The 13,407-nt window shown below is 38.8% G+C and overlaps 1 protein-coding gene across 2 annotated transcripts; it reads left to right on the forward strand.

Annotated features, from left to right (window-relative positions):
• The first annotated feature begins 6,679 nt into the window (after positions 1-6,679).
• si:ch211-153f2.3 (protein FAM167A) lies at positions 6,680-10,671 on the forward strand. 2 transcript variants are annotated; one of them, XM_024395126.1, is made up of 2 exons: positions 6,680-7,311; positions 9,396-10,671. In XM_024395126.1, the coding sequence occupies exons 1-2, from the start codon at positions 7,096-7,098 to the stop codon at positions 9,555-9,557; spliced, it is 378 nt and encodes a 125-aa protein (XP_024250894.1). In that variant the 5' UTR covers positions 6,680-7,095; the 3' UTR covers positions 9,558-10,671. The 2 variants fall into 2 exon arrangements, with proteins under 2 accessions (XP_024250894.1, XP_024250895.1); XM_024395127.1 differs by having other exon boundaries at positions 9,432-10,671.
• The last annotated feature ends 2,736 nt before the right edge of the window (positions 10,672-13,407 follow it).

The following is a 13,407-nucleotide window of genomic DNA, read 5'->3' on the forward strand; positions in this document are numbered from 1 at the left end:
GGCCAAATCTGAACCAATCATGTTTCACAAGTTTGGACATCAAAGTACAGCACTGTAGCGTTCAGTAAAGTACAGTTCAATATAGTAAAGTAGAGTATAGTTCAGTACAGTATAGTTCTGTACAGTATATTACAGTGTACTCAACTCTAGTGTGATCAACTGTGTACTGTACTGAATTCTACTCCACTCTATTCTACTCTACAGTACTTGAACTATATGCTACTTTTCTTTACTGTACTGTACTGATCTATACTCTACTTTACAGTACTCTACTCTACTGTGCTCTACTGTACTGTAATGTACTGTACTGAACTATACTCTACTTTTCTTTACAGTACTGTACTGTACTGTTATGTACTGTGCTGTCCAAACTTGGGCCAAATAAAACAAGGACCAAATGAAGCCCGATCCAAACCTCTGTGGATGTTGAGATCAAGGCCGGACCAAAAAACGATGTCTGTAGATGTTGAAATCAAGGCCAGGACAGACTGACAAAATTTGAAGTACTTTTCAAGGTCCATGGACGTCCGGTGTCGGTTGGTGCTCAGTGGGTGAGGATGCTGGTTACAATAAAACGGAAAGAGAGGGGGCAGATGTCATCGGGAGAGGTGACATCAATTGGAGAGAGAGAGGGAGGGGTTGTCCAGACTTTTCACACTAGCTTTGTGACTGGATTAATTCAGGGGCTTTACAGGGAAGCCCCTTGGCCCAAGCCGTAGGGGGTCAGAGAGGCAATATTACGCTATAATAATAATGTATTATAATATGCTATATACCATATATATATATACTTTCTTGATTTTTGAATGACTACCTCATCTCTGTATCCCACATATACAATTATCTGTAAGCTCTCTGAGACAAGCAGTGAATTTCAAACACAGATTCAACCACAATGACCAAGGAGGCTTTCCAATGGTAAAAATACAAATCAGACATTGAAAATCCCTTTGAGCATGGTAAAGTTATGAATTACACTGGCTGTATCAATACAGCCAGTCACTACAAAGATACAAGCGTCCTTCCTAACTCAGTTGCCGGAGAGGAAGGAAACCACTCAGTGATTTCACCATGAGGCCAATGGTGACCTAAATCTGCGAAGTATGATAAAGAAATTTGGGTACATTTGGGAACAGGACGTGGATCTCTCGGGAAACATGGTTAAATGGTTCTGTCTCTGATAAAGTAAATTATTATAATGTATTTAGATGTTACAGATTACAGTTAAGGGGGAGGAGTGGCAATATATGTCTAATCTAACTTCATGGCGTCCCAATCATTAAATATTTCTGTTCCCAAGAAAGTTAAGCTCTTGGTTGTAGATGTGTCCATAAACTGCCACCACTGTCTCCATGGCAGATGTTATTGGTGCTATATCTGAATGTTTAACTCCTTTTCTGTCCTCGGAGTTGATCATTTTTAAAATCTGGATTGTCTAATAAAACTGACTCTGTAGTGAACTGGCAAATATTTCACACAATTGAGAAACAGATGTACTATGTCGATTAAGAAAGCTAAATCAAGTTACTTTTCAAGCACAATGTCTGACTTTCCTGCTGATCCTTCAAAATGTTGGAAAAGAGTAAATGTACTGAAGCATACAAATTCGTCTTCTTCCATGCCAAAGCACGTTCTGAGAATAATTGGATACAGTTGAAGTCAGATGTTTACATACACTTAGGTTGGAGTCATTAACTCGTTTTTCAACCACTCCACAAACTTCTTGTTTGCGTTTGAGTTTGAGTTTATTTTATTTTTACAGGGACCGTGCACATGAATCAACGTTTCAGTAAAAGTGTCGGTTTTAGCCAGCCGGCTAATTTTCAACCGCAGTCCCTAGGCAGGTTATTAAAAACAATTACAATTATCTTTGTGAAAAAAATATCGTTTTGGAAAGTCGGTTACGACATCTACTTTGTGAATGACACAAGTCATTTTTCCAACAATTGTTTACAGACAGATTATTTAACTTATAATTCACTGTATCACAATTTCAGTGGGTCAGAAGTTTACATACAATAAGTTAACTGTGCCTTTAAACAGCTTGGAAAATTCCAGAAAATGATGTCATGACATTAGAAGCTTCTGATAGGCTAATTGACATCATTTGAGTCAATTGGAGGTGTACCTGTGAATGTATTCTGTCTCCTAGAGATGAACGTACTTTGTTGCAAAAAGTGCAAGTCAATCCCAGAAAAACAGCAAAGGATCTTGTGAAGATGCTGGAGGAAATGGGTACAAAAGTATCTATATCCACAGTAAAACAAATCCTATATCGAAAAATAACCTGAAAGGCCACTGAGCAAGGAAGAAGCCACTGCTCCAAAACCGCGATAAAAAAAGCAGACTACGGTTTGCAACTGCACATGGGAGCAAAAATCATACTTTTTGGAGAAATGTCCTCTGGTCAGATGAAACAAAAATAGAACTGTTTGGCCATAATGCCCATCATTATGTTTGGAGGAAAAAGGGGGAGAACACCGTCCCAACTGTGAAGCACAGGGGTGGCAGCCATCATGTTGTGGGGGTGCTTTGCTGCAGGAGGGACTGGTGCACTTCACAAAATAGATGGCATCATGAGGAGAGAAAATCATGTGGATATATTGAAGCAATCTCTCAAGACATCAGTCAGAAAGTTAAAACTTGGTCGCAAATGGGTCTTCCAAGTGGCCATCACAAAGCCCTGACATTAGTCCTATAAAGAATTTGTGGACAGAACTGAAAATGCATGTGTGAGCAAGAAGGCCTACAAACCTAACTCAGTTACACCGGTTCTGTGAGGAGGAATGGGACAAAATTCACCCAACTCATTGTGGAAGCTTGTGGAAGGCTACCTGAAACGTTTGACACAAGTTAAACAATTTAAAGGCAATGCTACCAAATACTAATTGAGTGTATGTTAACTTCTGACCTACTGGGAATGTGATGAAAGAAATAAAAGCTGAAATAAATTATTCTCTCTACTATTATTCTGACATTTCACATTCTTAAAATAATGATCATAACTGACCTAAAACAGGGAATATTTACATGGATTAAATGTCAGGAATTGTGAAAAACTGAGTTTAAATGTATTTGGCTAAGGTGTATGTAAACCAAACATTTTTTTTCCAAGGTCTTGGCTGATTTCTTTTGATTTTCCCATGATGTCAAGCAAAGAGGCACTGAGTTTGAAGATAGGCCTTGAAATACATTCACAGGTACACCTCCAATTGACTCAATTAGCCTTTCAGAAAGGTCTAAAGCCATGACATCATTTTCTGGAATTTTCCAAGCTGTTTAAAGGCACAGTCAACTTAGTGTAAATAAACTTCTGACCCACTGGAATTGTGATACAGTGAATTGTAAGTGAAATAATCTGTCTGTAAACAATTGTTGCAAAAATGACTTGTTGTCATGCACAAAGTAGATGTTGTAACCGACTTGCCAAAACTATAGTTTGTGAACAATACATTTGTGTAGTGGTTGAAAAACAAGTTTTAATGACTCCAACCTAAGTGTATGTAAACTTCTGACTTCAACTGTAGGTTGATATATTGCTATGTTATAGCCTTTTTACAAAAAGTCCCACTGTACCTAATATCATTATTAAACTTTATTAAACTTTAGACATACAAGTTACCACACCCAGTCTTAGGGATGGCTAACTCTTGAAATTCCTTTGGCCTCTATTGAGTTAGGTAAATCAGCTTTTAGTTTTCTTGCACCTTGTTTGTGGAACAATCTTCAAAATGTTCTTAAATTCGATTTTTTGGTGCCTTCAGGGCAGGGTTCAGGGTTCCCCAACTGGCCCTGCACTGTTTTGTTTGGCCGCCCTTTCTGAACAGTAATAATATATATATATATATATATATATATATATATATATATATATAAAATATACCCCTTATTTGAATTCTTGGAAATCTGTTCCCAAGTATTCACACGCTTAATAAAGAGACACGTGATCGTATGCAAATGTAAGCAATGTTTGCAATTATCATGTTTTTGTCAAATATTATATATGTTTGTGATTATTGCAATCAATTTGCAGTCTACACATTATTTGTAATTATGTTCCAGCCCCCGGGGACCTTATTAGGGATAAATGTGTTTTGTTTTTAATGACTGTGTTTTACTTTCTGCTTGCATTTTGAATTTAGGAGACCTTGGTCTCAGTATGACTCCATGATAAAATAAAGGTTAAATAAATAGGAGAAAACTGAGGATGGATCAACAACACTGTGGATACTCCACAATACTAAATGACAGAAAAATAATATTCCAAAACATGCATCCTGTTTGCAATAAGGCACTAAAGTAAAACTACAAGAAATGTGGCAAAGAAATTAATGTTATGTCCTGAATACAAGTACCACTCTTCATATTCAAGCATGGTGGTGGCTGCATCATGTTAGGGGTATGCTTGTCAATTGTTATTTCTGCAGGACAATCACCTAAAACACAAGGCCAAATATACACTGGAGTTGCTTACCAAAACAACATTGAATGTTCCTGAGTGACCTAATTACAGTTTTGACTTAAATCGGCTTGAAAATCTATGGCAAGACTTGAAAATGGCTTTCTAGCAACGATCAACAACCAACCCGACAGAGCTTGAATAATTTAAAAAATAATGTGCAAATATTGTACAATCCAGGTGTGTAAAGCTCTTCAAGACTTACCCAGAAAGACTCAAAGCTGTAATCGATGCCAAAGGTGATTCTAACATGTATTGACTCAGCGGGTGTGAATACTTATGTAAATGAGATATTTCTGTAATTTATTTTCAATAAATGTTCAAACAATTCGAAAAACATGTTTTCACTTTGTCGTTATGGGGTATTGTGTGTAAATGGGTGAGAAAATAAATCAATATTAATCCATTTTGAATTCAGGCTGTAACGCAATAAAATGTGGAATGAGTCAAGGGGTATGAATACTTTCTGAAAGCACTGTATGTATGTAAATGAATTGGATCAAGCTATGTAGCCTATTGATTCATTCTTGATGAATAAATAAAAGGATAATGTTAGTTATGTAGGTTCACAATCTCCCAACGTCATCACTAGCTACCAAGCCATTTCAGGCTATCAAGTTAGAGTAACTTGTCTGACTATCTTAGCTGGCATGCCTGCTGGCAAGGTTGCTAGACTTCAGAAAAGCAAGCAATTACTAAATGCACTGAATAACACTCATTCCTTTCAATATTTTACTATTTGTTTTGGCAGAGATGCAGAGAAGCATATTTAGTTTATTTAAAATAAGAACCACCAGCCAGGAGGATACATACAGCAATACTTGGTTTAAAGGTAATCTCTCACCTTGTGATAATATCATGACATTTGTGTATTAATTATGATGTCATGATATGTGCTTGTATTGATGATGTGTGTTATGGTCCCATGTACTGTGTTGTAATTTGGATGTACTATCCAAGGCATGTTAGTGCAGTATATTGAGATGTGTGATTTACAACAGTCAGAATGACATCCTCATTAAAATGGCAATTGAGCAGGTAAAGAGGTATGCTTAGATAACCTATGCAGAAAAAGCTACTTTTTTAAAATTTTTTACATAGAATTAAGCATAATGACTATGGCTCTAGACTGCAGGGAAAAACTGTTTCTATACGGTATGGCCTGGAATTCAACACTAGTTCAATTTGAAGACGAGCAGAGCTTTGTGAACTAACATCGATTGATGAAATGTTGATGATGTCAGTATGTGCAATGGGAAATGAATATTCATCTGCCTCACTCTCTCTCTCTCTGCCTCTTCCCATTTCTCTCACAATATGTCGCTCTATCTCTGCATCTCTCCCTCTCTTTCTCGCTCTCTGTATCTCTCTGTATCTCTCTCTCTCTCTCTCCCTCTCCTCTCTCTCTCTCTCTCTCTCTCTCTCTCTCTCTCTCTCTGTCTCTCTCTCTCTTTCTCTGTCTGTCTGTCTGTCTGTCTGTCTGTCTGTCTGTCTGTCTCTCTCGCTCTCTTTGTCTCTCTCTCTCTCTCTGTCTGTCTCTCTCTCCCTCTCCTTCTCTCTCTGTCTGTCTCTGTCTCTCTCTCTCTCTCTCTCTCTGTCTCTCTGTCTGTCTCTGTCTCTCTCGCTCTCCCTCTCTCTCTTTATTTCTTTTTTCACCTCTCACCCTCTTGGAGAAACACTTGTTGTGCACAATCATTTGCAATACTTCGTCAAACTGGTGAGCCATTTAACTACTCTGGGAAATTGCTGCAGAGTTACATATGTCAGGGAGGAGCGGACACTAGACTTCTGTGTTATCGCTATAGAAAAGTCAGAATGACTGTAGTCTGTGCCAACAACCAATCCAGAAAACCCACAGGGAATGGACACAAAAGACCTGGATATATTTCACCACTGGACGGCCTTTGTGCCTCTCAATCGGCTACACCAAGCCTATGTCCTTCCCCGGTCCCACCCAACCTGTCTCTTAAGCTGACAAGCAGGTCTTTTAGATGGGTGAGCAACACTGACACTGAAAAGGTTTAACAGATTTGACACAAGCACACACACAGGTCTACACATAGACACTGCACACAAGTGAGAGCTCCCCCACACAGCATTTCTCACACTGAAATTGTATGGAGGCGGGAGTGAGGGCGAGTGAGAGAGAAAGGGGGTGGGTGGGGTTAGGGGAGTCCTTTCAGTTCTTTTTGAGGCAACAATGGTCTTTGTCCAAGATCTTCCACCATTCTTATTGGGGTTACCAAAGGGGGGGCGGAGGGAGGGCTGGTTTTCCATAGTAACGGGAACAAAACAAGCCGGTCCCACACAAAGCGGGGAATGGGATGAGTGAGGCAGCTGAACAGAAGCACAGTAACTTCTGCTGAGAAACAGAGGGAGGAATCCTGCTCCTGCAGCGAGGGAAGACAAGGAGGAGGACGACTAGACAGGACGAGGAAAACTGAGAGGACAGTGGGTCCAGTCGATTGAGACAAGTGAAGGAGCAAAGGGGGAAAAAAGGAGAAAAAACAACAAAAGTAGGACAAAAAAAGATATATATTGGAGACTGGCGGTGCTGGAAGAGAGTGCTTGACACGCGGGGAAAAGATACACACACACATACTCACATCCACATTTGTGCCTCCTTGGAAGGCAGCATGAATCGAGACAGTCAAAGTGAGGACACTTTGTCAACCATGGTTCTGGAGAACATCAAGAACAAACTGATTCATGCATTCAGGACCACTGGTGAACCACGGGATGCCCCAGAGTCTACTACTGGGCCCTTTAGCATTGGCAGGAGTTACCAAGCCAATGAGGAACTGCGGAGAGCTAAGATAGATGGAGCCATAACCTGGCTAAGATCTGAACTGGTGAGTTATCTGTACCTTGTAGAATACTGTTGACTCTTTGACAGTGTAGTATGTTGCTGTGCAGCATTGTAGAGTTTGGCATTATTGGATTGTATAGAAGTGTAACCCAAAGGTAAGAATTCATTAGTGTTTTATTTATTGTTGCTGTGATTGTGCACTGTTCAGTCATAGTCCCTATGAGTCATCTAGCCCTCAATGAATCAAATAATTAAACATTTACCTGAAATGTCTGTGTTGCAAAGGTGTGATTCCTCACGAAACCAGGACAAAAATGTTCACAGGATTTAATCCATAGAAGGGTCCTTCAGAGGATGATGGACATATATTTGACATTTGTATCTAAAATCATAATTGAGAAATAATAAATCAAAGTTTATTTAGGACATTTTGCCCTTACCCCGACCTCTTTCAAGACTACATCATGTTTAATCTGTTGGTGAGAAAAAATAATTGGTGTCATATGGAGATTTACCACTTGCTCTGTAATAGTAGTATTTTGATGTATATGACAATTTTCTTACATTAATTTATGAATATTGAAAAATATAAACATGAATAAAGAAAATATAAAAAAAATTATTTGGAAATGTTTCAAAATATTCTTGAACATAATATTATCTACGGGCATATCAAAGTTTCAGAGTGGGGCCAAAGACAGTACAGTATGAAGGCTAAAACTGCTTCTCCAATAGAAATCCCTGATCACACTTGTAGGCGATGTCATGGCGGCGTTGGCTAGCTAAGCTCATGTGTAGAACACATCATCGGGTCTACCGGTCGTCTCGCGCTGAACTGTGCATGTGCAGGCCATCAAATCAAAGGCACTCCTTCGATATAAAGTTGTTTTTGACAAAAATAAAAACGTTGCAGTTTGTCGCTTTCATAAGGTTGGAGTAATAACATGTTCAACCTGGTTGGAATCTAGGTTGTGTCTTTAGATTATGAGAAAATTAAAAACTAAGGATGAATTTTTACTTTTCTCATTGACTTCTCAAACCCCAAACCCCAGCCTGGTTTGTTTGGTCTGTTTCACAAGCGTTCCTGGAAGTCTAGCAATGTTGCGCCTGTGGGTTTAGAAGCTCTGTGGTGGTTATGATGCAATTCATAAGAGTTATGATGCAATTCATAAGCATTACCAACAGAGTGAATGTGAAAATGGATTCAAAATGGTCGCCCTCTGCTGGTAATTTGCACAATGTAGAGGAAAAAGAAACGCACACCTATTTAGGCGAGGTGCTGGCTAGCGGAGTGGAAAACTTGAAAATAAAGGAGAGCCGCACACTCTAAGAGCTCAGATGCAAAAATGTAATGTTCAACATTTCGACATTTCTTCAGGGTATGACAGCTTGCCTGTCGAAACGTTGGACATGACATTTTTGCATCTGAGCTCTTAGTGTGCAGCTCTCTTTTATGTTCAAATTTGCACAATGTCCCATCATACAAGTACAAGGAGGGATGTGATTTGTTACATTGCCTACTATGCCAATGTATCTGTAAGAAATATGCCAAAACTATAAAACTAGCAGAGATCCCACTCTACCCATAGAGTATATTATGTTCAGCAATATATATATATATAAACTGACAAATCAAATTTCAATATTCATGTTTCTATTTGTCAATATTCATGTTTCTATTTGTCAATATTCATAAATAAATGTAAGAAAATGCTTATTGAAATCAAAATAAGACTCAAATACATCTCACTTACAGAGCAAGTGGTAAATCTTGATATGACATACAGGTTTGCTTTTTAGCCCCTACAGATAAAACGTTACAGAGTTTTAAAGGAGGCCTTAATAAGGCCACAATTGATTAAATATGCCAACTTGGATGAATTATTTCTCAATTATGCTCTTAGATACAAACGTCAAATATATGTCAACAATCGATCCTCCAAAGTACCATTCGATGGATTAAATCTGATGATAATCCCAAAAATCATGGGAGGAATCACTCAAAGGCCTTGTTAAGGTGTGCCAATGTAGTGCAAATAAAGAAACCACATACAAATGAACGAAAGTCTGCCAATTTGATCAGAATGGACTATTCTTCACCTGCATGAATGTGTGTGTGTTTGATAGGAAAATATGATCTATTCTCCCATCATTACCATGCAGCTGGAAATGCGCTCTCAGGACCAACAGCTGGCCCAGACCCTGCTGGGACTCAACAATGAGATCCAGAGACTGAGGCGGGAGAGTATGTCTGGGGCTCTGGAGCCGGAGGGGGGTGAACACCACTAACCAACCCCACCCAGTGCACCTCCCCTGGGGGAAACAGAGAGTGAGGGTGGAGGTTTCCTGCTGGAATTTCCTGGAACCCTGTCTGAATCCATGACCAGACTATGTCCTTTGGCATTTCTAAAACAGATACGTGGAAGTGTTACACAAACGAGACCCTTGGAATGAGGATTCCCTTGTAAAGGTCACATGGCATGTTTGATGTTGGCTGTGAGGGACCCAATGGACTGGATAGGATTCGATGAGTCATAGACATAAGAATGTTTCAAACTTGTGAGGTAGTGTTCAATGTTGCATGCATACATTTTCAGTCCTGTGTCACTCACCAAGTGAGATCCAAAGCGAATATGTTATCATTAAAATCCTATTATTTAAGACAAAACAATCGTTATTTCATAAGGCCTTATTTTGAGGGCCTAGTTTTACCTTAATACAGTGGCCTGAAACTCAGGTTTTTACAGGTCAAATCAGGCCTATAAATCACATTATGCTGGTTTGCAAAGTGATGTGTTACTCCTATTGGAATTCTACCAGAATCCAACATTCTGAATTTTTAGTCACCCACAAACTGCATTCAGAATGATTGCCAGTGTTAGGAAGACTAAGGGGGTATCACACTGAATTGGCTTGGAGCAGTTTTTCCGAACTCTGGTGCGTTTACCCCCTTAGTTTGGTTTGTTTGTTTTGTTTGCTCTGGTGTGAACACTCTATCTGCACTAACGCACCGTGGTTCGCTCAAAAATGTTGGTCTCTAATGCGATTAATTTCGTACCCTGGTGCAGTTTGCTGCCGGTGAGAACGCAGTCTGGACCAAACACAGGAAAATATCCAGAGACACGCACTATTAGTGGTTGTTTGACTGCAAGCATTTGATGAAATGCCCGCAAGATCATAACTTGAAATATCTGACACATTCTGTGTGTAGCAGCGCATCCGATGCAGATTAGTGGAGACTGGAGCTATACTGGAGATAGATGCTACTGAATATAGTCTATTCATTTAGCCTATTCAGTCACAGTCGGAGCGACTATTGTGCTGTTTCCTCCCGAATGTTGTTGGAAGACCAAAACAAAAGTAATATGAAGATTGGGACACATACAGTGGGGCAAAAAAGTATTTAGACAGGACCAATTGTGCAAGTTCTCCCACTTAAAAAGATGAGAGAGGCCTGTAGTTTCCATCATAGGTACACTTCAACTATGACAGACAAAATGAGAAAAAAAATCCAGAAAATCACATTGTAGTATTTTTAATGAATTTATTTGCAAATTATGGTGGAAAATAAGTATTTGGTCACCTACAAACAAGCAAGATTTCTGGCTCTCACAGACCTGTAACTTCTTCTTTAAGATGCTCCTCTGTCCTCCACTCGTTACCTGTATTAATGGCACCTGTTTGAACTTGTTATCAGTATAAAAGACACCTGTCCACAACCTCAAACAGTCACACTCCAAACTCCACTATGGCCAAGACCAAAGAGATGTCAAAGGACAGGCCTCTCTCATCTTTTTAAGTGGGAGAACTTGCACAATTGGTGGCTGACTAAATACTTTTTTGCCCCACTGTAAGTGATGCTTCATGATAATCATAGATGGATATAACGTGAGCATTTTTTGGCCTATAAACAATTGACTTCAATGGACACATCCCACTGAGCACACACTGCTTGAATCAACGTTGTTTCCACATAATTACATTTAACCAACTTGGTATAGACATTGAATTTACGTCTGTGGCTAGTGGGGTGGTTTTGTTTAGGAATTATAGTTAATTTGACATTTGGAAACGTTAAACCAACTGGACAATTTTTTTTTTTTAAATACAATGTAACAAATAATCAAACTCTGATTCGAACTAAAGCTCAAAACAAAGTGTGAAAATGCCCAAAGTTATGAGACTACTTAGATCATCTAAACTGGAACAACCGTTTAAGTAACGGGTGCAATGAGTAACAGATTGGATTAGTTTAGAAACATTTATGTAATTTATATTTGAGTAGCATAAGATTAATTAATCAATTAGAAAACATAGGTATTGAAAGAAACAATAAAAAAAAATCTAGCTGCAATAGAGCATGCTGGGAAATATGATAATAATGGCCGTGGTTTTGGTTTAATGCTGGTTATTAACACCAACACTGGGTTATTTTACACCAATAACTGTTAATTTAACACTTACAGAGGTAATTTAACTCCCTAATTAACACTAGAACTGTTACACTGAAAAATGTAACACTAAGTTACACTAGCCAATTTGCTGTGCAGAAGCAACAGATTTAAAAAAAAAGAAAAAGTCTCGGTAACAGTTGTGTTTTTGACTTTGATGTTTTCTGTTATGACAGAAATATATGTACAGTACATTTCAATTTGTAGTTCTTTATTGTCTTGGCATACTATGTACAGTACCTGTCCCAAATGCAGTTACAGTAGCAAGGATAAACACATCCACTTGTCCACTAAACATTAACATAATAAGTGTTGTCACTTTATCACAGATGAACTCCTTTTGAACTCAGTTCAATTGGGAAATTGGGGGAGTATCCTATCTTGTTCACTTTGATGCCCTTTTTTCAAGATTTTTTTGTTAACTTGAACATTCATTATGTTGTATGAGTCTGCTGGGTCGGCCAACTTGAACTACTGCAAAAGGCCAAACTGCAAAAGGCCAGCTCAATCTAAGGTGTGTTGTCATTAATTATAATAAGTACATACACTGTATGTTAGTGACATTCATGTTTTAGTCTATTGACATCAGTGTTCAATTACAGTGTTGTACAACAAATCAATATATACGGTATGTGAGTGGATGATAACTGCATATTAATTAGACCTTCGAAAATACTGTATTTCAGTAATGACAGACATTTTCAAGTAATATGGAAGATCGTGAATTGTCGTGATATTTAAATCGCTTTTAGAGTCACTATTACAAGAGTTTTTACAAATCCATTGTTGAGACATCACAGTCAATATACTACTGTAAGTAATGGATATTCTCTCTTAAATGTACTATTATGACCTTTGTACAGTGATAGCAGCTGCTGTTGTTTCTTCCATCTAGTTAGAGTTGAAAAGTTACACAGCTTACTTAGTAAGTGTAAGCTCTGCAGTCTGTCAATTGTCTCATGAAAATATATATTTTTTCTCACACACGAGCGCACAGACAGACAGACAGACAGACAGACAGACAGACAGACAGACAGACAGACACACACACACACACAATCCCTTTTTCAACTTCCTAACACAATAAGGCATTAGGCAAATATGATTGCCTTAGGTCAATCTAAGCCTTAAATCTATATATTATCTTTAGGTGCTATATGGAATCTATTGCAGCCTATTCAAAATATGCTTGTGTGATTTTCTTTGCAAACACGGTGACAATAGAATAGATGATACTGTGGTATATGACAGTGACATTGACCTACACATTGACCACGGTTGGTCCATAAGAGACTACTGTTTGTTGTTTTTATTAAGGCAAGGAGCTTCTTCTGCTGGAAGTCCTTCTAGGTAGAGATGACCCCAGAGGAGGTGGAGTCCTTCTAGTGGACAGGCAAGATATGGAAAAGCCCACTTCCCCTGAGCTGGAGTAAACACTACTACCACTGCCCCCTGCCTCACTACCAAAGTCCCAGCTCCCTTCCTCCTCTGTCTCGTCATCCTCCTCTTCCTCCTCCTCTGCTTCGGCACACTCCAGCTTGAGCTCTTGTATTCCAGCGTGAAGGTCCATCAGCTGTCGTATCAAGGCCTGGTCCTGAGATCGCATCTCCATCTGTAAAAAAAAGTTAGGATTGTTCAATTAAACAGAGTGACACAGACATAACAAATAAACAAACAAAAAGAGACGT

This window comes from Oncorhynchus tshawytscha, linkage group LG31 (assembly GCF_018296145.1).
Source record: "Oncorhynchus tshawytscha isolate Ot180627B linkage group LG31, Otsh_v2.0, whole genome shotgun sequence".
NCBI lineage: Eukaryota > Metazoa > Chordata > Actinopteri > Salmoniformes > Salmonidae > Oncorhynchus > Oncorhynchus tshawytscha.